Source organism: Microtus pennsylvanicus, chromosome 4 (genome assembly GCF_037038515.1).
Source record: "Microtus pennsylvanicus isolate mMicPen1 chromosome 4, mMicPen1.hap1, whole genome shotgun sequence".
NCBI lineage: Eukaryota > Metazoa > Chordata > Mammalia > Rodentia > Cricetidae > Microtus > Microtus pennsylvanicus.
In genome coordinates this window covers 108,207,035-108,233,407 of record NC_134582.1, presented here as the reverse complement: position 1 = coordinate 108,233,407, position 26,373 = coordinate 108,207,035, and the positions used below count along the sequence as shown (strand labels likewise).

At 43.2% G+C, this 26,373-nt stretch overlaps 1 protein-coding gene across 8 annotated transcripts in view; it reads left to right on the top strand.

The window, feature by feature from the left end:
- Positions 1-26,373, top strand: part of Elmo1 (engulfment and cell motility 1) — a 532,076-nt gene that overhangs the window by 133,254 nt on the left and 372,449 nt on the right. For all 8 annotated transcript variants that reach the window (XM_075970127.1, XM_075970130.1, XM_075970129.1 and 5 more), the window contains one exon: positions 19,189-19,239. In XM_075970127.1, the coding sequence (XP_075826242.1) occupies positions 19,189-19,239 (51 nt within the window). The remainder of the gene's footprint in view (positions 1-19,188; positions 19,240-26,373) is intronic.

Genomic DNA, 26,373 nt, shown 5'->3' with positions numbered 1-26,373 from the left:
AACAGTTGAGCAACGATAGGATTTTATTCATAGAGACTTATAACTGTTTTGAGTTAAGCATGAATAAAATGATCAGCTGACGCACTAACAGACCCACGTAAATGTAATGCCAGGAGCTCTGTGAAAGCCGGTGTTCTTCTGGGCAGCAGTCTGATCACATGGATTTCAGCTACGTCAGTAGGAACCATTTCATTTCCTCCTTCATGGTGCATGGCTCACACTTCCTACAAATGTGTGCTTGACTGGGAAGATGACTTTTATTTTAAGTCAGGCATTTATTCACTCAAACAGAAAAGTCCAAGTCAGTTAGCTTCAGTTCCTGATGCGCTTGGCTACTGTGAGATAGGTGGGGATGTTGGAAGCTTGCTGGCATGGAGTCTTGCCAGATGTCCAGGAAAGGTGAAAACCCAGTTGTGCGATGTTCTACAGGGTTGGGTGATTTTTGTGTCAGGTTTCCTGTATGTGCTTTCAAGAATGAGAACTGTGATTAGAAGTTAGGGAGGCAAATTTGAGAGGAAAATCTGGGCATGGTGACATACTCTCAGCAGTGAGGAGATGAGGTAAAAGACTGAAGAGTTCAAGCCCAGCCCGTGTGTGTGTGTGTGTGTGTGTGTGTGTGTGTGTGTGTGTATGTGTGTGTGTGTATGCGCATGTGCCCATGCGTCCCCCAACCCTCTCTCTCTCTCTCTCTCTCTCTCTCTCTCTCTCTCTCTCCCTTTTTCTCTCTCTCCCCCTACCTATCTAGACTTTGGGGGATGGGAAAGGGAGGGAGAGAGACAGAGGTAGACCCATTCCTTTATTTCCATGCATCTGGAGAACTCTAAGTGGCTATTAATGATTACCATAAACAGTGGCCAATTTATGTGAGGGTTGGGAATTCTAAGATGGCTCCAAGATTCTCAGCTCTGTTGTTAAATGCCATGTGTAATGCTCTTGCCTTGTGTATGAAAGGGACTGATGAGTAGGAAGGAATCTCACAGCTGTGACCATGCCACGTGCCGCATAAAATTTTCCTAACGTGATTAAGGTCTGCCATCAGTTGGCTGTGGATTAATCATAAGGGGGATCATCCTGTGGGCCTGGAGAAGAGAGAGAAGCATGAGAGATACTCCGTGACCCTGAGGAGGAACACAGCACACTGCCTGCTGAGGACTGGGCAACAGCAGGGGCCAAGATCTGCAGTCTAGAGAGTCTGTTCTCTAAGCTGAGAATGCTCCCTGGCTAAGAGCTAGGGGCTGGGAAATGCGGCCATAGGAACTTTTTCCTATGCAGACAGAGAAAGTGAATTCTGGCGAAGATTCAGGTTCCAGATAAGGATCAGTTCAATTGATTTCAGCCCCAGAGTCGCTGAGTGGAAGGTTTCTCTTAGGCAAGCTTGTCTTCTGACCAATAGAAACTGAGATTTGTGATAATTTATTAGACAGCCTTAGAAAACCAGGACACCAAGGAGGGAGAGCAGAGTTCCTCCACCCTGAGCCAGACAACAGAACACAAAACCAAATTGCATGACGAATATTGGTGTATTATTATAATGATCAGCTGTATTGCTGGTTATTGAATTTTTATGTTAATAAGAGGGTCTAACTATTCCTTTTGATTGCCTCATTAAAACAGGCATTCGCAAGCCCATCAGCACAGACTGGTACTGAGGCAATGCTTCTTTGTCTATTTTTGGTTCTGAGGCATCATCTGAGATTCTTTTTTTTTTCTCCCTATTTTAGAATAAAATGGGTTTCATTATTTGAAAACCACTGTCTGGCTAATAGGCACTTTGTAAAGAAGACTACATTTGTGGTGTTTTAAGAATGTAGTTGTTGGCAGAGGAAAGAAAAGCACGATTGTATGAGGCCAACTTAGAATCAGTACATTGTTTTAAAATATATGTTTATCTTTGTTTTCTCATTACATACGGAGTAATGTATACATAGAGGACACCCAGCCACTGATGTTGATTCAGACAGGAGGTTTGCATGGGTAATAGTGGCTTTCTTAAGAGCTGAAGTTACTTACAGGGCAGTTTGAAACTTTTTAATTGGGCCAGATGTAGCCAAAGTATATAAAATGGTGTAAAGGACACCCTTATGTTCTACCATCTACATACGAGATGCTAGCTAGCACTTTGACCATTGCCACAACCCTGCTTTATCATTTTTCCTGTTTCTTTCTCTGTCTTCCTTCCAAGAAGGAAATGCAAGCCTAAAGATGGTGGGTAGTCTTCTCAATATTTGATAGGTTTTCTGCATATCTGTATGTTCTGTATAGATATACTGTATTTTATGTTTTAAACCTTAAATAACTGAACTAGGGGAGGCTGGGGAGATGGCTCAGCAATTAAGAGTACTTGCTGCTATTTCCGAGGGCCTGGTTTTGGTTCCCTGAACCCGTATGTTGGTTCACAAATTTAACTCCAATAGGAGCTTGACATCCTCTCCTGGCCTACACATGATGCACAGACATGCACACAGACAAAACATTCACACACATAAGAGAAAAAGACATCTTTCCTTAAAAAGTAAATAATTGCTATCTCCTGAAATTGTAATTGATTTTTTTTTCATTTGGTAATATGTGTGAGATGAACAATGTAAGGTGTCCCATGGCATGAACCAAATCGTTGGTCTAGCCGTTTCCTTGTGGATAATCAGTTGCTCCCTCGCTTTCATTGTCATAGTGCTGGGCTGGAAATGTGTTTGTGTGGAACCATTTACAAGTTTTCCTAGAGTAGAAAATTTGGTTTGCTACAACATGGAGTGCTAAAAGGCTTTGCAGTGTGGGTCCACCAGTTACCAGCCACACCCACAAGGCAGCAAGTTTCTATTCTCTCACATAGACTAATGTGGTCACTCTCCTGCCGTCCTAAGCCAGCTGCATGGGGCTTCTGTCGTACTTTTTGGGGCTTTAACTTACATTTACCCAACTGCTGCGGTTGCGCATATTTTTCCGTGTTTATTTTCTGCTCAGATTTCTCTTCTAAAATGACCCGTAAAATCTTTGTCCATTTGCGGCTTGTGAGAGCTTTGTTTTCATAGCCATTTTAAGGAATTGGCTGTAGTGTTGTCAAATAGACTTGTATAAAAATAATTTTCATACGATCATAGTGGTTCCTTTTTCTTTGTCATTTGGCTTCAGTATTTTCAAAGCACTTTCTCTTTTTTATATACTTTAAAGTTATTCTCTATGTTTTCACAAATTTGAAAATTTTAATTTTTCATGTGGGTCATTAATCCAGTCTGACACTCTGAATTATCTGTGCACATGAATGAGGCTAAGATTTGCTTTCATCCTTTTGAATGGAGACAGCTTGTCATGCGAGCATCGTTTATGTGAATATTTATTGCCCACCTCTTCCTGTATTTGGTTTGCCTTGTCCCTGGTGCAACGTGTCAAGTTTTTGTGAATCAGGGGTATCCAGGCCTATTTTGTTCTCTTACTATACAGCTTTGCTTGTTTGCAACTTTCTAGTGAATGGAATCTGCTTCTGGGACCTCTCCTTATGTTCCTCTCCTTTACCCCTTTCTCCTCTTCATTTTCTTACTTCTTCTCCTGGCAAATCAAGTAGCCTAGTCTTTTACTCTACCATATACTTCTTAACAGTTGCTTACCAAATCCCATTAGTATTTTGATTAAAAATAGAATTTAATTTATGGCTTAACATTTTGGGAAATTGCTTTCTTGAGGTTATTAACTATATCACCCATGATGGCAACATATATTTCCATGTACTGGAGCACTGATTGATAAAGATTTATCATTTTTTCCATAAAAGTCTTATTTGTATTGTTCAGCAAGCTCATATTTTTTATTCTTTATACATGGTACCATTCTTAGCTATTTGTATACCATTTGTTGGATGTTTTCGTTTAAGCTTAAGTTTTGCAAATATAGAGATATGTTTATGAATTCATTCCCCCTTTTGTGTAGATTAACAGAGTCAAGCATCAAAGCGATGAAGTGACTGCCTCTGGTTTTGTGGGAATAGCCTTCTGTGCATCCTGGACTTTTACTCAGTTTTATCTGAATCTTTCTGTCTTGCTGACATCTTTTCCGTTCAAATTTGCCAGTGTTTCTCCGACTCAATGCTGCTTCGCTTAGCGGGATCTTTTTATAGTAAGAAACTCCAATCTCATTCCAGATCTTCCGTGAATAAGGCATTTAATTTACTAAATAGATGTCCTTAATAACAATTAGTTAATTCATTTAGGCAGGCATATTCTCTGCAAGGAATAAGTCTACCAATAAATGTTTTCTCTGGCCATTTTCTCCAGTTGAGTTCTTAAGGAAAACACCAGTCCTAATTGAATTAACTTTTAAAAATTGTGCTTACTGCCTTACTTACACTTGGGTGCGTGTAGGTCGAGGTCCCCTGAGCAACAGACAGTTGTGGAGACTCGCCCTAGCACCCAGTGTGCTGCTCTCAAGAAAAGGAGAGAGAAGTGCTTATACAGTGTGCTGAATACCACATGAATTGGCAATGCTTTTATGGTTCTTTAATTGGTGTGTAATCATTTTTCTTATTTGTAGTAAAAATGTTATGTTTTTTGTGTATACATTTTATAGCATTCTTTCTTTTTATGGCTGAGTAGTACTATGTAGCTACACATCTATATCACATTTCCTTTATCCGCTCCTCCCTTGATGGCCCTAGATGAATGGTATCAGGGCTGTTGTGAACTGTGCTGCTCTTGGCACGAGAATGCAGATGTCTCTTGAGCACGCCAGCTTCATTTCCTCTGGATATGCACTCAGGAGTGAAATTGCGAGAGCATATAATAGTTCTATTTCTAGCGTTCTGAGAGACTTCTAAGCAGTTTTCTGTAATGTCTATTCTAATATGACATCTCCACCAAGAATGTCAAAGTTCTCTTTGATTCAGCCTCCTCAGCATTTGCCAGTTCTTGTCTTTTTGAAAATAGTCTTTGAAGAAGCTGGGCATGGTGGCGCACGCCTTTAATCCCAGAGGCAGGGGCAGAGGCAGGGGCAGAGGCAGGAGGAATCTCTGTGAGTTCCAGAACAGCCAGAGCTGCAGAGGACAGCCAAACTCTGTCTTAAAAAAATAGCCATTTGGGCTGGAGAGATGGCTCAGAGGTTAAGAGCATTGACTGCTCTTCTGGAGGTCCTGAGTTCAGTTTCCAGCAACCACATGATGGCTCACAACCATCTGTAATGAGATCTGGTGCCCTCTTCTGGCCTGCAGGCATACAGGGAGGCTGAACACTGTGTACATAACAAATAAATAAATAAATAAATGTTTAAAAAAATAGCCATTAGCTATTGGGATTGCTGAGCTAGACTGTGAACTGCTAGAAATGCCTCTTTAGACTCTAATTTCAAGCAGGGGAAGAGAAAAACGGAGGAAGGGGGGCTGGAGTGGAGCCTCAGTGAAAGTGTACTCTCTGATGTGGGTTCCTGGACTGGGCTGTTCTGCTCTCTTTTCCTGAATACTCTTTCTGGCCTACTTTTACATAGGGCACTCCTCTTTAGAGCTGGGATGGTGATTTTCTGGGAATGGACCTAGACAGAGTTTGAGCCTCAAAGCCCAGAAGTTGTAGATGTCTGAAGCTCTGTGTAACTTAGCCTAGCAGTGTAGAGAGAGGGGTGTGGCTTGTTTGTACGTAGGACTCACTGTAGAAACAGGCCTCAGTGGTGGGACTTGAGCTCAGTTTTTGTGACATCTGTGCCTGTTAAAATAAGTATTCCCTGGATAACTGAAGGTCATGAATAGGGAAGGGTGTGAGACTTAAGTTATACAGAGAGAGGAGGATTGTCTTTGAAGTCCTAAGTGGTCTATTAGCTTTGGTTTGTAGATGTGTTTTGCCTCCTCTTCCAGGTTCTGCCATGATTAATACACCCATTCCTTTCATCGAGAAAGCATATACTGAGTATATTTAAGGCATTAATGATGAAATAATCACAGAAGATGCTCACTCTTCTTAAACACATGCCCCTCTGAATGTGGAAAGAGAGACCAGTAGTATTTAAAATATGAACAACGTCTTAATTTTTATCTGGAGTTGGCATGAAAGTGTCATCTGGGTAGTGTGTGGTGTGTGTTTCCACTTTAGTGTGTTCTGGGAGTGTGACTGTGTGAGATAGATTTAAGAATGGACCCAAACTTAGACTTGGGTAGCTTCAAGTTTACAGTAATGCAAATATAAATGAAGAAAGGTTACAGATGGGTGCAACTGGTCTTGAAAGTGGGAGACTCATAGCTCTTAGTTCTCTAACCACACGGGTCTCAGGAGATGTTCTTACACCCTGAGAGGCAGGAGTTCTGCTGACAGGATGTGTGCTACCTGTGGCCACACCCACCTTCTGGGTCTGTGTTCTGCTTATGCGGTGGTGCTTGGGTAACTCATATTCCCCTGGAAGGCCCTGGTTGTCCATCCTGGCCATGATTGCTGAAAGCACAAAGAACTGTCTCTTTAAAAAGAACAAAAGGGAGCCAGAGCACAGCGCTGTGGAGTTCAGAATAGGCAGTATTCATGCCCTGAGGCATGAGAGAACTCCATGTGCTGGAGAACAAAAGGGAACAGGACTTTGGGCTGGTGTGGGTGGGATATCAGATATGAGTGTAAATGCTGGCTAGGGACACACAGCTGAGCCTTCTGAAGCCATGGTAGGAATCTGTAAGTATTATGGAGAGCCATTATTTTAACTTTTGTCCAGGAGCTTGAATGGGGTGAGAGCTGCAACTATGTGAAAAAGTCAGATTGACAGTCATTACTCCATCAGGAAGGTACCCAGCAAGCCACAATCATATACACAGTAGCTGGGCATTTGGAACCAGGACAAACCAGAGCTATCTTCTACTCTCATTGTAGGAATCTTAAAATGTCATTTATGACCACTGTACTTCATTAGAATTTGTGCTATCTCTTAGACCTAAAAACTTTTCTGTTTTTAACACATGAGGTCAGTAGCTAAAGCCTATGAACCAAATACATGCTGCCACCCATTTTGGCATGTTTAGATTCTTGGAGTGCAAGTGGTACCCTTTTGTCCGTGTTTCTCTCTAGCCATGGATACCTTCTGAGCCACAATCATGAAGTCCTGCCTGTCTCTTTACAGAAGACGTTTGCCCACCCCTGCATAATAACACAGAGTATGTTCTACCATAATACATTCTAAAAATATTCAAGTAGCCATTTGGCTTGTTTGCAAGCTTACATGTTTTATTTAATGCACTCAAAAACGTTGTTCAGACATGAGATCCATAGACTTCAGATTTCTGAGACATCCAAGACCGGGAAAAGAAAAGAAAAGGAATCCTTGTGCACAGCTTCTTAGGCAGGGGCATCAAATGAATGAGCTGACCTGTGTTGGGTTCATCTGCCTAAGATTCATGCCCTCCCCCATGGCAGCTCCTCCATTTCTTCAAGATACATCACCAAACTACATCCAACTTCTCTCTGAGTATAACTGAGTCATAGCACACTTAGTATGTTAGTTTGAGGGCTGATGTAAACCCGATAATACACTATGTAGAGTGATTGTGACTAACTTCATGTAGCACTGAGGAATGTCATACACATGTACAGTTGCCGCTTCATACCTATGTTTTCTGCATCCAAGGATTCAAACAACTTTCAGTGTGTAATTTTTCTTAAGCGCCCCTTGTAGAACTTTCCCCCTTGTCTATGTTCTCTACACAATACAGTCTAACAACCATTTTCATAAGTAACTTTTCATTAAGGATCATCAACAGTCTTAAAATGATTTAAAGTATACAAGAGGGTGCGCAGAGGTAAGATACAAACACCGTGCTGTTTTTAACATAAGGGACTTGAGCATCACAGGTCTTGTATCTGAATGACCTCCTGTATCATCCTATATAAGTCATCAAGACAATCTCTTATGGATTTTACCACATGCTAATTCTATCTAGGCAGTTCCTCAGTTGAGCTTCCTTCTTCTCAGGTGACTCTAGGTTGTGGCAAATAGTCAATGAAAGCTCACCAGTAGGGGATTGGGAAGGTGGTTGAGCAGTTAGGAGCCCTTGGTGCTCTTCAAGGTGATCGGGGTTCCAGGGATCCTATACCCTTTCTGGTTTCTATGGTACCAGGCATGCATGTGATGCACGACACACACAGACATACATATGCAAGCAAAATGCCCATACACATAAAATAAATAAAATATTTAAAACCCGAACAATACAAGCAAGCAACATGCCATGCATTTAGGGTTCGTCTTCGTGTGCCAGGAGTAGTGCGTGCTCAGATGGCAAAGCTGCTGTCACTGAAGCGAAGGATTGTCTCAGGCCTCCCTGATAGCTGCATGTGATTTCTAATTTTCATAATTTCATTTGGCAGCAGGCTGACTCACACCTAGACACTATTCTTTTCCTAAGCGTTTCCATCATTTTGTTCCCTCGCTCTCCATTGTGAAGGTTTGTACAACATTTTTCATCTGTGGACTTGTTGGCACTGATGCTGCCTAGGACAGAATGTGAACTTGGTACTTTCCCCACCGTTAGGGTCCCCATAATCACTGCCAGTGCCACTGGAATTGGCCTTTTTAAAGTGTCTTTTCCAAGCTTGAATTTCTTTCTTGTAGGTTGCAGAACTTTGTGTCTGGGACTACAAGCTCTAACTTGCCCATCATAACTCAGGTTTAAACCTAGCCCATGACCTTTGGTTGAGTGTAGATTGAAGCTGATAGGATCAGGGACTGGCAATTTCATCTTCATTCCAATGGTATTGGATTGCTCCATGTTTTTCACCTGGTTTGTATGGATTCTTCTGCCCTAAACATTGACAGTTACTCTCTCTTAAATACATGGGCAAAGCTTTGTGTGTCAGGCATTCTTCTTATTGTCCTCTTTCCCACATTGCAGATGAGGAACAGTGTATGGTAGGGTCACCCAATAGAGCGTCAGTATTTCTTCAGCATGTACCCAATGTGTTCTCTGCATTTAGACCAATAGTCTAGTATGGTTGCTGTCACTTCCCGTGTTCTCATACAGTAAAAAGTCCTTTATTCTCAAACACCAAGCATTCTTCTCCAGCAATACTTTAGTGACTATATTATATAACTACCATGCTTAACTATCATTTCTTTATATTTTCCTTTGTGCTAAGGAACATTTGGAAGACTTACTGTATCAGTCAGAGTCTAATCAGGGTACAGAAACCATATTAGCATCGAATTAGTAGGAATTCAATTTAGATAACTGGGTGATAGCAAGAGCTAGTTAGTTATGAGTATCAGGGTCATGGGGGCTCTGATGAACCTAGATGGGATAGTTGCAGAAACGTGATGGGGTCCTGAGTCTGAGGAAGAAGACCATATAGCCAAAGATCAAGATTGAGCACTGCCCCTCCCTGTGTAGCTCTGGCAGAGGGTATGACTGCTGCAGGAGCTTTTCCACTTGCCTGCCATTCACAGATTGGTTAGAGGAAAGTTAACCTGTGCTGGATCATAGAACTGTTTTCTTGCTGGAGGGTTGGGTTTCAGAGCTACTTAGAAGTGGTTTTTGGTAAGGGTCTGGCCAAGGGGTGTGGGGGCGTGCAGATCTGAGAGCCTACATAGGGAATAACACTGGGAGAAGCTCACCTCATTGGTGTCTGCTGGTGAAATACAACATTCTCCCAGGTGGCAAGGGAAAGACGCTGAGGTCCAGCTTTAATTCAGCAAAGCAGGGCCAGGGTCAGTGGGTTTTGAGTTAAGAGAAAGCAGGCAAATGACTCATCTGTGCAGTTTGGAGCTTTGCTGCAGGATGTTTGATTGCACTGCAACACTCTTAGACTGTTAATAAAGTTAACCTTGAGTTGGGGTGAAGCCAGCTACTAGCTGAATGAAATTAGCTGTAGAGATTTTTTAGGGTCCAGGATATTATAGAGAGGCACAGGAAGGAGTAGGGAGGGTCTTAGAACAATTTGAGGGCCTTTTTGATCTGTGAAGCATGGAGAGAGGGTCAGCTGGTTATTCCCCCACTTCCTTCATCTATTAGGTTTTTTACCCCATTATCTGATTCCCAATTTTTTATTAATAATAGAACAATTTAGATAAACCTTTCACCCATTAATTTCTTACTCTACTTTAAATGTGGGTGTGGGGATTATGAATAATTATGAAATATTATTTGCACCTTCTATTTTTCTGTAAGAGAATGGAGAAAAATGTTAATAAAAACAGTTAAACATTTTCTGATTTAAAAAAAACACAAAAAGCAACCTTGAATAAATGTTGAATCTGAGCATTTTCAAAGCCATTATCAGACATGTCAAAACTTATACACTAAAATTGTGTCCCTTGTTGACTGTCCTTGATGTTCCATATTGAAGGAAAGTCATACATTTTAATCATGGAACCCATTGCCTATTAACTCTTGGTAGCTTGGCATTATCTCCTGGATTGTTCACTTTGCTACTTGGAGGTGCTGTATGGGCCTGCATCTCTGGGGTTGGAACCTGCACACAGTTGCTCCCAGTCCTCTGTCTCCAGGCTTCGTTTCCTGAATGTTTACTCTCTCCTATTCTAACTCACCTCATATGACAGATTTATTTCCCTGAGATTCCTTCAGCATATCAGCAGTCCTGCCCAAGAGCCTTAAATATTTCCTCCCTTTTTGCTATATTGAGAATAAGAAGAGCATTGACGTCTGGCACTGGTCCCTTCGCCCTTCTCCTGCCGATAAGGAAATAAGCTGATTGAGAGCAGTTGGCCCAGACCCAACCCGGAGCGTCCTTCCTCTCAGTCCATTGTACAGTTCCGACCATGTGGGCCCGGCCTCCTTATGCCACCACTGTTCTCCTGCACAGCACCTGTCCGGAGAGAGATTTGATTGACACTTGACCTCGTCCCCTGTTTCTCCGACTATGCCTTTCCCTATGTCAACAGGATGGAATGTTCACATTGTGCCCTGAGCTTCTGTGTGTGGAGATGGCCTGTACTCTCTTGAGTATCGTCACAACCACATCCCATTCTCTAGTGAACACATCATTCCAGGGTGCTTGAAGGACAGGGATTTGAAGTGCGTTCTCCCTGAATTTTAGATTCAGGGCCTGGGCTCTTCCTGCTATGTGAAAATAAATATACTTTCCTACTTTTGAACATTAACAGTCATTAAGTCGTGCCTGTTCCTTTAAGACAAGCTTGTTTGTCTCCAGAAAAACATACTGTTCTTTTATCTATGTCTTTGGCCCTCGATTAAAACACCAGAGGGGATAGACAGTCTCGTTTGTTTGTTCACTTAGACTTGCCTGTTGTAGGACACCCCTGGACTTCTGGGAGCTGCTGACTCCCCCTGTCTAGTCCTTATGGATCAGATCTTCTGTGGATAGTAGATCTGATGGGCCAGGTCTTCAGTCTGCAGGACCTTAACAACTCTGACTGTAGGCCTTGATCTTCGTTGTAGTTTGTCAGTGTTCAGACTTGAGAACCCGGTATCAGGCTGCTGTGCTAAGTGAAAGCATTAGAGCAGTGACAACTGGACATGACAAAAGAGGAAGTGACATGCTGCAGCTGGAGCGGGAAGGGCAGCATCTCTGCCCAGTGACTCTGGCAGAGCCACGCGTTAGTTGTGAGAAATGGGCTTCTTTATCCTTCACCCCCACTTCAATCCCCCCTCCCCAGATCACTGTAGGGGGATGAGTGCTCAGATTTTACTTCAGGGTATTTTAACACTCCTTCCCAATGTTGTCTTCCATCCGCAGACATTGCTCCGTAGCTTAGCAACCAATGTGTTACTGCCCTTGGTTGTTTCATAGCCTCAAGATGGGAAAGAAGTAAACAGACATATGATGGATTAACAGGGTCGTGTTTTCATGCAGAACTACACTGTCTGATGCTGAAGCAATGGTACTAAAGAGCAATAGTGTTATCGTAGAGTAAAACATCTAAAGTTAGGGGCTCCTCACAACTGAGAGGCAAAACAGACAATGATAGAGAGAGGAGGTGGCAAGGGACCCTGGAAGGATCCACCTGCTAAGGGCCAATATCCGTAATATTGGGAGCCCCTCTACCTACCGAGGTTCTCTGCTGTCTCTGGTAAGCAACCTAAGAGGGAGCATTTGTGCTTTTGACCAGATATAATTCTGGATTAACCTGAGTAGATAGTTACCATCCTGAGGAAAATGGGTTCTGGAGAGGAAGGTGTGACCACAAAGGCATTCTTCCACAGGATCCTGTCATCCAGGCCTCACAGAGTGGACGAGGTAGTTACATAAAGAAATACAGACATCCTGTTAGGATGCCCGTAGATGTCAGAAGCCAGTGCAGGCTGCAGCGGGTTGTGAGGGTAAATATGACAGCACTGTCACTGCTTTCCCTCGGCCGCTTGTCATTCTCCTCAGACCCCGTGCGCTGTCCTGGCAGTTCCCTGCAGAAATGCCCTGTCGTGCCTCTTTCTTCTCTTCATGCTTGTGGAGGTGGCATGAGGAGGCCTGTGTACTGCAGACGTTGTTACCTTGAAATTCAGAAGGTTTCTTCTAAATAATAAGATGGTCCTTTTTTATTTTCATAAAGTTTAAATTAAATTTATAGTTTTAGCCGACACATAATAATTACTCATATTGTTGGTACCATATGATATTTTCATACCCTTATGTGTTGTGTGATGTTTAGATCAGGGTCAACAATCTCTCTCTCTCTCTCTCTCTCTCTCTCTCTCTCTCTCTCTCTCTGTGTGTGTGTGTGTGTGTGTGTGTGTGTGTGTAGTGAGGAGGCTGCTTGTTTGTCCCGGCTGCTCAGCTCTGAAATAATCACATAGAAACTATATTATTTAAATCACTGCTTGGCCCATTAGCTCTAACTTCTTATTGGCTAACTCTTACATATTAATTTAACCCATTTCCATTATTCTGTGTGTCACCATGAGGCTGTGGCTTACCCGGAAAAGTTTCATCTGGCTCTGGTGGGGCTACATGGCTTCTCTCTGACTCTGCCCTTCTTTCTTCCAACATTCAGTCCAGTCCTCCCTGCCTAGCTCTGCTCTGCCCTGCCCTGCTCTGCTATAGGTTCAAAGCAGTTCTTTATTCATTAATGGTAATCACAGCATACAGCGGGAAATCCCACATTGTGTGTGTGTGTGTGTATGTGTGTGTGTGTGTGTGTGTGAGTGTTTAGGTGGGTACACACGGGTGTGCATGTGTATATGTACCTGTATATGTGCAGAGAGTCCAGAGGTTAGCCTTGAGTGTCATTTCTCATGAGACATCTACCACCTCTATATTTTTGGTAGGCCTTCTACTGGCCTGGGGTTTATTGATGACGCTAGACTGGCTGGCCAGCAGGCTCTAAGAATTCACCACTGTCTATCTCCCTAGGGCTAGTATTACAGCATAGGCTACTACTACTTGCTTTTCTATGTAGATGCTGGGGATTGAACTAAGGTTGTCATGCTTGCCAAGCAGACACGGTACTGACTGAATTATCTCCCCAGCCCTTACATAATCTGTTTCCATAGATATTTATCATTTTTAAATGGTGACAATATGGCAGATCCCCTTTCCTGGTTGTTTGAGATACACAGTAAATAATAGTTACATAAAGTCACCCCCTGTATAGTGCCACATCAGAATCCTAACTTCTGTATCCCATGGCTTAGCTCCCATTCAGTAACCTTTCTCCTCTCTCTCCCCAACATGCTTGCTTCCTCCTCCTCCACAGCCTCTGGAATCACCATTCTCCACTGCCGTGGGGCCTTCATTTCACATATGGATGAGATCCTGTGGTGCTTGTCATTTTGTACCTAGCTTAGTTCCCTTGGAGTAGTAATTTTGGTTCTATCCTTGTTTGATATGATACAGTTCCACCTTTTCTGGCTTATTGGTCTTCTATTATGTGTTTGTATCATTGACACACATTTAGGTTGCTTCCATTTTTGGCTATCAAAAATATCACTGTAGGAAATATTCAAGTGTAGATGTTTCTTCCACACAGTTATATACTTATGCATGCATTGCTAGACCATGTGGGACATCTTCTTCTGACTTTTTGAGGAGCCTCTATTATTTTCCACAATAGCTGTATTAATTTGTCTATTGTGTACAGGGCTCCATTTTTTCCTAATTCTTAGCAGCACTTTAGTCTTTTTTTTTTCTTTTTGATTTTTCAAAATAGTTTCTTTGTAACCTTGGCTTTCCTGGAACTTGTTTTGTAGAACAGGCCGTTTCCAAACTCAGAGATACCCCTTCCTCTGCCTCCCAAGAGCTAGGATTAAAGGAGTGCATCACAGACACCTGGCTAGTCTATTTTTGTAATATACATTCTTATAGGAGTGAGGTGATAAGTTCCTGTGGCTTTGATTTACATTTCTCCGATGATTAGTTATGTTGAGTATTTGCAAAAGACTGCCCAGCAACACCAAGATCAGTATTTGGTTGAATAGCAGTCTATTCCTCTGACATATCAAGCAGCCTAATCTAGTTTACAAGACCGTCGGAGAAGCTGGAATCCACTGAGAACTAGAACGTTGGTTTAGATAGGTATTTAAAACATGTAGATCACAATACTACATCCACCCTAGGACTGGTAGAAATAGAATTTTGAAGAAGGGCTCAAAGAATCTTGGGTTGAAGATAGTTGATGCTTTCTATCTTAGAGTTTCTGGACTTTTTAGGAAGTTCTTGCAGTGTGCACCCGTGCCTTTGACCCCAGGAGGAGACTCCTGGGAGAATAAAGAGGTGAGGGTGAGGATTTCTCAGTTGCCTCTCTAGAGAATGGGAATCATTTTCATCTGGATCTGCTCCAGTGCTTCAGTTGTGACCTGGAACATAGTAGTGCAGCCATTTCTTCAGCAGGTATCTACTGAACTCTGACATGGCCATGTAAGGTCACTGTTCTAGACGGACCGATACTATCGTGAGGCACTCACTAGTGACTCTCATGGAGATGCTCTTCTAGGCTGAAGTGACATGCATGACCAACGAGTAAGCAGATAATAAAATATCATACACACACACACACACACACACACACTATGCTGTTGCATCGAGGAGGACTGAGTAGGGTAAATGAATGAATGAGAGGGACACAGCTTCTGACGAGAAGAACCTCTAGAGCAGAATTCCTCCATAGCCATGCTGACCTGCTTATTGAAGAGGCATGTGCTTGTTAATATTTATTATTCTGACAGAATTGCTAATGTCTTTAGGTTAATGTAGAGTGTGCTGTGATATTTATTTATTGGGTTGTCTGTTAGTTATTTTCTGTTGCTATATTAAAATACCAAGACTAAAAGCAAGTTAGGGCAGAAGGATTTTTTTTTGGCTCTTATAGTACCAAAGGGTATACAGGGCATCATGACTATGAAGGCATGGGAGCAGGCTCATAAGGCTGGCCTGCCGTTTAGGAAGCGGAATGGTTCCATTTCATGCATATGCTGGAAGCAGGTAACAGGAAGTGGGGCTTGTCTGTAAAACCACAACTCCCCGTTTCAGTGATGTGCTTCTAGTAAGATTCCATCTCCTCATCCATCATCTTCTCACACAATGCTACCAGCCGGTCACCAAGAGTCCAAACCTACAAGCTTTTGGAGGATATTTTACATTCAAACCATAACAGGATGTAGGGACCAGCTAAAAACATAAAAGTGTCCAACAGTATACTTTGTGGGTGTTAGCTTTGGTGTTTAATAATACACATTTTGATTTTTTTCCTGAGTATTTTCAATGTGTGAGCCCTGTTCTAAACAGCACCCGTGGATCAGCCCATGGAATGCTTCTGATGACTTGAGGAAGCTGGCCCACCTGCCTGCCCCGGGGAGTTCCCAGCTAGGAAGTGGAGTGAGCTTCCATTCTTGGCAGATTGCTGCTGAGTGATTCACTGTGCCGTGGTGGTGGGATCCAGGAAACAGGAACGGCTCCAGCCTTTCCCTTTGTTAATGCATTTTACAGGCAAGGTGAACAAGGTGTGATCTGGTTGATATTCCAGATAGGATGTAGTCTGGGAAGGAAGGCTGAAGCTCTGTCATTCTCTCCGAAGCCAGTTGGTGTTCTCCCAGGACCTGAAACTTTGTAATGATTGTAGTAATAGCTCTTCTGCTTGTCTGCCTGCCTGCCTACCTACCTACCTACCTCTACCTACCTACCTACCTACCTACCTACCTACCTCTACCTACCTACCTACCTAACTCTACCTACCTACCTCTACCTACCTACCTACCTACCTCTACCGACCTACCTACCTCTACCTACCTACCTACCTACCTACCTTTACCTACCTACCTACCTACCTCTACCTACCTACCTACCTCTATCTACCTACCTACCTACCTACCTCTACCTACCTACCTACCTAACTCTACCTACCTACCTCTACCTACCTACCTCTACCTACCTACCTCTACCTACCTACCTACCTCTACCTACCTACCTCTACCTACCTACCTCTACCTACCTACCTCTACCTACCTACCTACCTACCTACCTCTACCTACCTACCTACCTACCTACCTACCTACCTAACTCTACCTACCTACCTCTACCTACCTACCTACCTCTACCGACCTACCTACCTCTACCTACCTACCTACCTACCTTTACCTACCTACCTCTACCTACCTACCTACCTCTACCTACCTACCTACCTACCTACCTACCTACCTACCTACCTCTACCTACCTACCTACCTACCTACCTCTACCTACCTACCTACCTACCTACCTACCTACCTCTACCTACCTACCTCTACCTACCTACCTCTACCTACCTACCTCTACCTACCTACCTCTACCTACCTACCTCTACCTACCTACCTCTACCTACCTACCTACCTACCTCTACCTACCTACCTCTACCTACCTACCTACCTACCTCTACCTACCTACCTCTACCTACCTACCTCTACCTACCTACCTACCTACCTCTACCTACCTACCTCTACCTACCTACCTCTACCTACCTACCTACCTACCTCTACCTACCTCTACCTACCTACCTACCTACCTACCTACCTACCTCTACCTACCTACCTCTACCTACCTACCTCTACCTACCTACCTCTACCTACCTACCTACCTACCTCTACCTACCTACCTCTACCTACCTACCTCTACCTACCTACCTACCTACCTCTACCTACCTACCTCTACCTACCTACCTACCTACCTACCTACCTACCTACCTCTTTTATGCAAAATATGAACCATGCATTAGGCAGAAAAGGAGAATTTGCTGTTGACCCAGGGATGTGGGCAGAGGGATGGCTGCCATTCTAAGAACAGCAGAAACTGCTTTCATTTTAAACAGTCCCAGGCTAGGCCAGGCTCTCCTGCTTCTTTCATACAATCAGGCAAGGAAGAAGAATCAGATCAGAATAGCTAGCTAGATACTTGAAACCAGCTCTGTCTATCGGTAGCTTTAATACTTTGGCTTTAAGCAAGTGAACAGACCAAACTCTGGCTCTATCTTCATAGAAGTCATGCTCTGATTTCAGAAAGCTAGGAATGTATTACCATGTAGATGGATATAGGAGAGCCTAGGGGCAGATTCTCTTTTCTTCCAGTCCAGCTCCTACTAGAACCCCACTAGTTAGGGAAACAATGGGGAGCCACAGGGCTTTCCTTCACTTCATCCTCTCTTCTTTGCTTTCATACCAGCTGACTGGCGGTTGGGCTGCCCCAGTAAGGAAACAGGATCAACAAGTAGAGCAAAGCCTCTGCTGTCAGGTCACCAAGGTCAGACTCCTTCCGGTCTCCTGTGATGCTGGGTCAAGATGAGCTCTGGTTTCTATCTTGAAAGTGTGCATAGAGTTACTGCTGTGATTAGATAAACATGAAAAACTAAGATCTTCAACCCTATGCACAATAAGAATAAAATAACTCCCCACTTCAGTTTTCTGTGAGAAGATATCTCTAGACTTTTCTGGCTTCTTCCAATCCCAAATTGGAAGGTTCAGATATTCTTTGGAAGGTGGCCTGCTCTCAGTCTTGCCTGATCCGAGGGCCCTACTTCATGAGGCTGCCTGTTCTTCAGAATCCCTAGTTAATAAGAATTTCAGTTCTCCATCTTCCAACTCTGATTCCTTGGTGTGTGTTCCGAAGCTGGTCATGGGGGAGGGATGGTAGACGTTCAGCTTCCCCAGTACCCTCCAACTAGTATTTGCTGAAGTCCTTCATTCTCATAGACTATAGATTGATTAAGCTTGAAATGATCTGTTTACATTGTTTTTCCCAGCCAGCCTACTCTGTGGTCATTGGGCCCCAACTTATCCATCTGGTAATAAAGAGATGACACCCTCCAGAGTGATTTGGTGTTTCTGGGACATTCTAGCTAGGGATGGAAGGCCCTTGTTCTTTTCATTGAGGATGGACTTTAAGCTTGCCTGGGCATGGTACGAGGTATCCAGAAGTACTTTTCTTTGGGAGGGAGTGTGCAATCCTGTCCCTGACTGCTAGTTTATTTGTAGACAATTTATTGTCTATAACTACTGAGAACTGGACAAGCAAACAGTGATGGATAGGCCTTTGGCACAGCAGTGAGGAATTTCCCACCAGCTCTGTGTACCTGTTGTGCTGTTTCAAAGGATGTGGAAAGGGAGCCCACTGGTCTCAGAGCTCCTTGGGGCTACAGCCAGGGTGAGTGCTCTGATTGCCAACTCCTGCAAGCTCATGGAAAGAACCGGAATAGATAGTGAAACTCAATCTTTAGTGCTAAGGATGCCAAGGGAGACTCCATGCTCACAGACTGATCTGAAATCTGCTCATTCTTGCTACTTGTTCCTTGTTTGAAAGGATCATGCATAAGAAACCAGCCAATGCCAAGAAACCCTTTTAAAAAATCAGCTTTGTTGAGATATGCTTTACAGAGCAAAATTTAACTATTTTATTTATTTCAATTTGATTCTTTTTAGTTTGGGAGGGTGTTATACAACTATTACTACACTTAATTTTTGAAAAACTTAGATGTAGCAATGAATGCTTCTGTGGATGTCAGTATACAAGCTTTTTGTGCCTTTTTTTTTTGTGTACATGTTTTTACTTCTATCAGGTGTAGAATTTCTAGGCCATGTTTTCCGAATACAATTGTACAGTTATTATTTTGCTTGGTTACTTTGAAGTCTCATATTCCTATTATTTGAGTTAAGCTTCTTCGTACAAATAATTAAAAATTACACAAATAAAAACAGAGGAAATCATCAGAATGCCTGCCACATAGAATCCAGGTTGAGATACATTTGGTTTTGTCCTCTTTATCAAACTTCTACTCAAAGATTTACTAAAGCTCTTCTTTTCATCTTTTGCAGAATCGCAATGAAATAAAGAACGGATCTATCCTTCTATTAACCACGTCTCCGGTAAGTTGATCTTAGTTTACCGCCTCTCATTGAGTGTCCCAACTAGGTCTGCTGTGTGTGAGGGTGGGTGCAGAGCAGTGTGAGCGACCTCTGCAGAGTCCAGAGCGCAGCATCCTCCCAGACCGGTTGGTTCTAGATTCAAGGGAGCACTCTGCTTTCTCTTTCCCTTGCCAGGCAGGGGGCTTTGTCTCAGGGTATTGTCAAGGAAATGGATGGTGAAGACTTGAAATTTGTGGTAATCCCAACCCAACAGCAGCTCTCGTCGTACAGATGGGGCACTGGCTGCCTTGATTGATTTGGTCCACTTGCCCACACATCATCCGATGCCATGGAACAGAAAAAAAAAACCAAACCAAACCAAAGAAACAAAAACCCCAATAGCCTACTACTGCTTTTCAAGTCTCTCTCTGTGGTGTGTGTGTGTGTGTGTGTTGGGTGGGTATTATTTTCTACCCTAGGTCTGTTATTAAACATTTCCTAAAAATCAGCTCAAGAGCATTGCTTGCTTATGCTGTTTTCTTTTCAGCTGATTCTATGTAAAAACTTTGAAGGTTTCCGAATAAAAACTGCTAAACAGGATGCCGCAATGTATTTAGGCTCTGGCTGGGATTGTGATCGTCCTTCTATAGAGAGAAGCTGCATAACGACATAAGCAGATTTCCCGTCCATTCCTTCACAGTGCGATTCCTTGCTTTCCTGAAAGCCAGTGCACACAAAGGGCTGCAAGTGTTACTCTTTTCACACTGCGAGCGTGATGAAATGAGTGTATATCTATCATTTTCAGTTCCCACTGAAGCCATGTGCTAGGCTAAAAATAAATTTAAAAATTGAGAAAAGCATCTGGCTCGAATTAAAGTGTGGGTACTGTAGCCACCACAAATTCTTTTCATTGAAAATTGCATTAGGGCCTTAAAAACTCAAACACTTTATCCCGTAGCATCTTGAAGCTAACGCAGGATGAGCTCTGCGGCCTGTCTGCTGGCATTGGTGGAGCCATCGTCCAGTGCCTTCATGCCAGTGCATAGACAGTACAGTTTGCCTGTGGGTTTGAGTGGCTGCAAGAAGAGCTGACAGATTGTCACCAGCCTTTCAGTGGCCGTCTTCATTCATTGGCTCAAGGTTTTTTTATGCTTCCCCTTTCTCTGCTAATTCGAATCTATAGAGAGGCTCCGTGTTTTATCTAGGCTGATTCTATGTCAAAGAAGGACTCTGTGCTTTGCCCTGGGTTCTTGAATAAAATCCATATGTACTGGTGACATGAAAGGGGAAGCAAAACTGGGAACAGAGAGGACTACTGAGAGAGAGGTGGGGTGAGGAATAGTCTCAGAGTACATTATGTATTTCCCTGAAGATAATCCCATGTCATAAAAAAATAAAAGAAGGCTCAGTATGGGGGTGAGTTCCTTTTTCTGAAAAGAGAGTGATTTAGGCTTTCATTAGAGACAGTGGGTGTGTGTTTGTAAAACAATGGTTCTCATACTCCAGGTCGTGAGTGGAAAGGTGGGTGAGGCAGTCCAAAGGGCACTGGTATGAAGGAGGAGGCCACTCACAGGAGACCACGTTGTGTTTTCCGCATTGGTAGCCCCTACACTAGGATCAGCCGTGGGACTTTAGAGATGCTGATGCCTAGTCTGGCTAGTAAGGTTGGGCCATAATACAGGAGAATGCGACCCAGGCACCTCTACTTAAAGAAGCCTCTTGTGCCACAGGACTATAACTAGGTGTTACTACACAGCAGTTTATATGGGCGCTGGAAACTTCATTCATTGCTGAATTCTGTGGTGTGTGTGTGTTTGTGTGTGTGTAAATGAAAATGGATGAAGCATGCATTTAAATTTCCCTTTAAATTTAAACGAATTTATTTGTGTATGTTTTTTGAGACAGGGTCTTGGCTGTCCTGGAACTCCCTATGTGGACTAGGTTGGCCTTGAACTCACAGACATTTGCTTCTGCCTTCCAAGTGATAGGATCAAAGGCATGCGCCACCATGCCTGGACTGTAAAGAAGTGTCTTTGATGAATTTGTTAGGAAGTGTTAGTGTGCAGTGATGCAGCCATTAGATGTTTTTACACAATTACATAAAGTTTCTTTTCTACAGTGGTTCCTGTCTCCTTGAAGATCGATAACAATGTACACAAGTGTATATAAAGCTATATACAGACATGTATGCATGATTGTAATCATATATAAACACATGCACATGTGTGCACTCACACATTAGTTTTAGGTGAAGTGTGGAGTGTGTGTACGTATCTGTGAGCTCCAGAGTGGGCTGTGGAGCTCATTGGCAGCTGAGTTGTGCCTCTGTCCTTCTCCTCTGCTCATAGCCAGAAACTGAGCCTGAGGTCAGGTACGGTGTGAAGCACATCTTGGCTATGTTCCTATTAGAAGAAGTTTAGATGGCCAGACTATCGTTTTCATTTTCTTGAAATTTAATTTTTTAAAAAAGCAAATTTTAGAATCAGCTGAGCATTGGGAGACGGAAGCAGGCAAATTTCTCTGAGTATGAGTCCTGCCTGGTCTACACAGTAAGTTCCAGGTTATCCAGGCTCACCTTACATAGAGAGACCCTCTTTCAGAAAAACTACCCCCAAAATTCTCATAATGAATATCTGTGCATTCTTGGAGTGGGTAGATACTATGCAGTAGTATAAACTCCAGAAGTCATGAAAAGAGGTTGTTACATTTAATTATCCCAACATAAAATCTTCAAAGCCTTTGTGTTTGGAAATAACTCTAAGCGCAGTGTCAAGAATGGTGTGCCAGAAAAAGCAGGTGATAGTCAACCTAACCTAGGGATGATTTTTTGTTTGATTTTTCTTGGTGTAGCCTTGACTGTTCTGGAACTTGCTCTGTACACCAGGCTGGCCTCGAACTCACAGAGATCTGCTTGCCTCTGCCTCCTCAGTGCTGGGATTAAAGGCGGGCGCCATCACCACCCAGCATCCTTGAGCTGATTTCTTAATTCACAGGATCCTTTCTGACTGATAGAGACTGTTTTAATATGTGCGGTCATAGGTTTAGCAGAAGCAAAAAAGGGAGCATTATATATCCATATGTATATGTAGACATCATATGCACAGAGATCTCAGTCTCTTTTTCAAAAGGGATGGAGTTATGTTCTTAGTGCAAGGAGAGGATGCTGTGAAGCCAAATATGAACTGTTGTGGCTTTGGCAGGGAGCCTAGTACGTTAAAAACATTAACTTTTATCTTAATTCTCTAGTTAGAAATTTACCTGATAACTACAGGGCAGATACAGCACATACGTGCATCTAGGCATGGCTGTATACAGCATTTCTTCTAGTGACCAAAACTTGGGACCCAGTTATCATTTAGGTAAGAATTTGGTATTTAGCACCCTGGAGGCATCTCCAAAGAACATCACCATGTGCAAATTTGATGGCAGAACAATGTATGTACAACAAATGACTATTCTGTTTATAGAAATGAAAAAAAAACATAAATTCTGATAAAAGGATGACAATGCCCCTTAGAGATACCACAGGAAGTGCTTAGTGGCACACTATTTATCGTATAATCTCTTGGAGTACCTCCGCATTTCTTTGGTGTTGCTTTTCTCTAAAGGGCAATGTGAACCCTTTGAAGAGTGCAGAAAGTATATGCATCGCATCTGCGTCTGGAAACGCCTCTGTTTTCCAGTCCATGCACCTGTGCCCCGAGCCATTAGCTGTATGGACGAGCTCCTCTTCTCCCGGCTTTCTCTTCTCCTCCCTTGTACACAGAGAAACCCAGACTACTTATTAAGTACCCGTTACTGGCTTGTCATCACCAAGGATAGGCCTCCCTGCTGTCTTCTGGTATTCTGGGTCCACTGTGAGAATCGTCTAGATCAGAAAAGGCCTGCCACAGAGGATTTGGGGCCTAGTTCCTGTGGTGATAAAAAAGATTTTGATATGCCAGTCATTCCATGGATTCAGGTTGTCAGGGATTCTTCTCAACATGTATTATTATATTATTAATAGCTGATTTAAAAATCTGCCCTGATTTGAAAAAGGAAGGGGTCTCTGAAGCCATGGCATGCCTGGAGAGAGATGATCCATGGGAGGCAGGAAGGCAGTTCCTTTCAGTAGGGTTCAGTACCTGGTGCTGCTTAAACTTCTGGAGTCTGATCTGGAGTGGTTTATTTTGGGCATACTTAAGCATAGCACATTTTGGCGAAAACATCTCTGTTAATAAGTAACTCAACGCTTCCAATACAACAAAGCATGCATAAATCTCTTTGAGCAAGAAAAGATACTAAAAAAAGATCAGATGTGACTACATTGAATCTCTTTGTCAAATACATATGACATGTTCCATAAAGACGTTCTACAGGTTGGCTAAGAAGAACAAGTTTATGAAAAAAGTCTCAGAGTAGGGGTGTGGGTTCCACTGCTGTCTCTGGCCACACGGATAGTGCAACAGTCACCAGACTGGAAAACACATCCTTCCCTTGAATGAACACCCCTGTGTGCTTAACATTGCAGGGTTCCCTACTGCTTATCTGTGAGCACAAAGCCCTCAGAGCCTCCTATGGAAAAACTGACCAAGAATTACCAAGTATCTGTATTCTGTTTTTCTTCCATTACTTTAGAGACCTAATTTTGGAGAAGAAACCAGTGGAGAGAACAGGTTGTAGGGTTAGCAAGGGATTGGTTAGGTGTTCCTGGCATAGTTGACATGAAGATGCTCATGACTTAGGTATCATAGCATGTGGGGTGCCTCTGGGAGGGAGAACCTTGTGAAAGGCCAAGCCCCATGGCTTCATGAAGTGGTACTCTTTGCTGAAGGAGTCCTGTGTTTTGGCACACAGTGTGATGTACTGTTTCTGAGTATACCCTTGTGAGTAGGGAGACAGAGCCTGTGAGAAGTCAACTCTGTACCATATGCACTAGGCGATGAGGTACGTGTCCTGATGGATAGTCTGGGCACAGAGCTGTACAGTCCCTTCTGTGTGTATACAGTTTGTAGAGCTGTGGAATAGGAGACAGCACCCTCCTCCCTCTGTCAAGAAGTTCTAGAGGGCTCAGGGCAGAACCTGGGGACACTCTCAGGGGCTTGATGACTATGGAGGTGACAGGGAAGACGAGGAGAGGAACATGGTTGCTGGACAGCCTGCACAGCCTGCTGGTGGAAAGGGGGTGCTCTCCAATATGGATGGGCCTGGAGACCTCCCCAGAGAAAGGAGAGGTGAGAGGAGGAGACAGCAGCTTCAGAGTTGTTCCCTTCCTCTACAGGTTCAGAGAATGGGGAGCCCATGCAACAGAGGAATTGGGTGTGTATGTGTGTGCATGCATGTGCGTGTGTATATGAGTGTGTATGTGTGGGGGTGTATGCTTGTGTATATGCATGTGTGTATGTATATGTTTGTGTACATGTGCGTGTGTATTTGCATGTGTGTATAGGTATGCTCATGTGTGTATGCTTGTGTGTGCATGTGTTAAGTGTCTGTGTGTGTATGCATGTATGTTGAGAACCCATAATCTCAAAGATGGCGCAGGGGAAACTTTTAGATTTGGTTCATAGGAGCGAACTCTGGAGGTAAAGACAGGTTGATCTCTGGCATGGAGGAGGGTGCTTGCTTCTCAGCATGAGGTTGCAGAAGCAGAATAATGGAGAGCTGCTGGCTACTCTTAGTAGGGAGACTAAGGTGTACCTAGCTGATTGCTTTGGTTTCCTTAATGCCAGGTGAGGGAGAATCAAGGGTAGGAACAGAGGCAGGGGCAGGGCAGGGACAGATGTGCTGAAACTAGGGGAGGTTTAAGGAGAGAAGAAAAAGACAGGAAGGAAACAGTTTAATACATATATGCAACATACAGCGGACATCTGAAGACAGTGTAGTTGAAGGCGTGGGCAACATTAAATGTACATTTGGGAGTTTCTCAAACATTAATGAACTTGAGTTTTTAGTCAACTTTTTAGTTGACATCATGAACCCCAGGATGTGCTGGAAGTTTGAGGGGCATGATTTTGACTTCAAGAACAGAGACGACAAGTTCTGTGTGTTCGTATGTCTGGGTCCTTTCCCTGTTTCCAGGTGACTCCTCATGGACCCCTGCTCCTGAGTGAAGCCCAGAACCTTCCCATTTATCTGACCTGTGTGAGTGGCATGAAGTGAAACTTGTTTTCTGTCCTTGGAACAGTCCAAGGAAATAAAGTTTGCTATCTGATATGGTCCTGCATACAGCTGTCAAAGTCTTCATTTGATGCTGAGTCTGGAAAATCAGAGCCAAGGCCATCACACTTTTAATAACCACAGTTCTTTCCTATCACATGTAAAAGTGGCACAGAATTATGGAAAAATAAAAGCAAGCTTATTACAAAGAAAATTATCATCATTAAACATGTCACATTTTGATTCGTCATATTTGGCTATTTATATACACACATACATGCATATATGTATAATTTTTTTTCAAACTCCTTGTGAGTGCCAGGTACCGTCCCAGATTCTAGGAATATGTTAGTCAGAAAATGTAACATATTTCTTCTCTTGGAGTTGGTGTGCTAGTGGGCACACATTAACACAGCTGCAGCCTGGCTATTGCTTTTAATAGTCTTATCAAAAGATGTACCTATTCTATCTCATACTTTCTTGGAATCTGGTTTCTAATTTCACATATTTCATCGTGTCACGTGTTGACCAGTGGCACCTGGTGTGTGAATATAAATGCTACTTTGAGGTCTCCCATTCAGTGCAGCAGACATCTGCATCAGATGTCCAGATGTGAGGGAACAAACACATCACCACCCCAGAAGCCTGCAGCTCCCCATAGTCCTGAAACCAAGGGCTTTGTCCCTCCCTCCTTCCATGTTTGTTACTCCTCCATGGGTCTTGGCATGTCTCTCCAGACACTCTAGGCTTGCTTCTATGTAGGGCTTGGGTACTCACCAGCCTTTCTGCCTATGCTAATCTCCCAACCCAGTGTGTGGGCTCTGTCTCACTTCTGCAAGGATGCCACTGCCTTAGGCAGCTTGGCCTTAGAGCACCCCATGTAATATACTCACCGGTTGTTTTCTATCATAGCTATCCACTTAATGTTTTCCATAAAACTTAGCATCACATTAATTTTTATTCCTACTGATGTACAGTGTACTTCTCTCACCCAGAGCTGGGTAAGCCTTGTTTGCT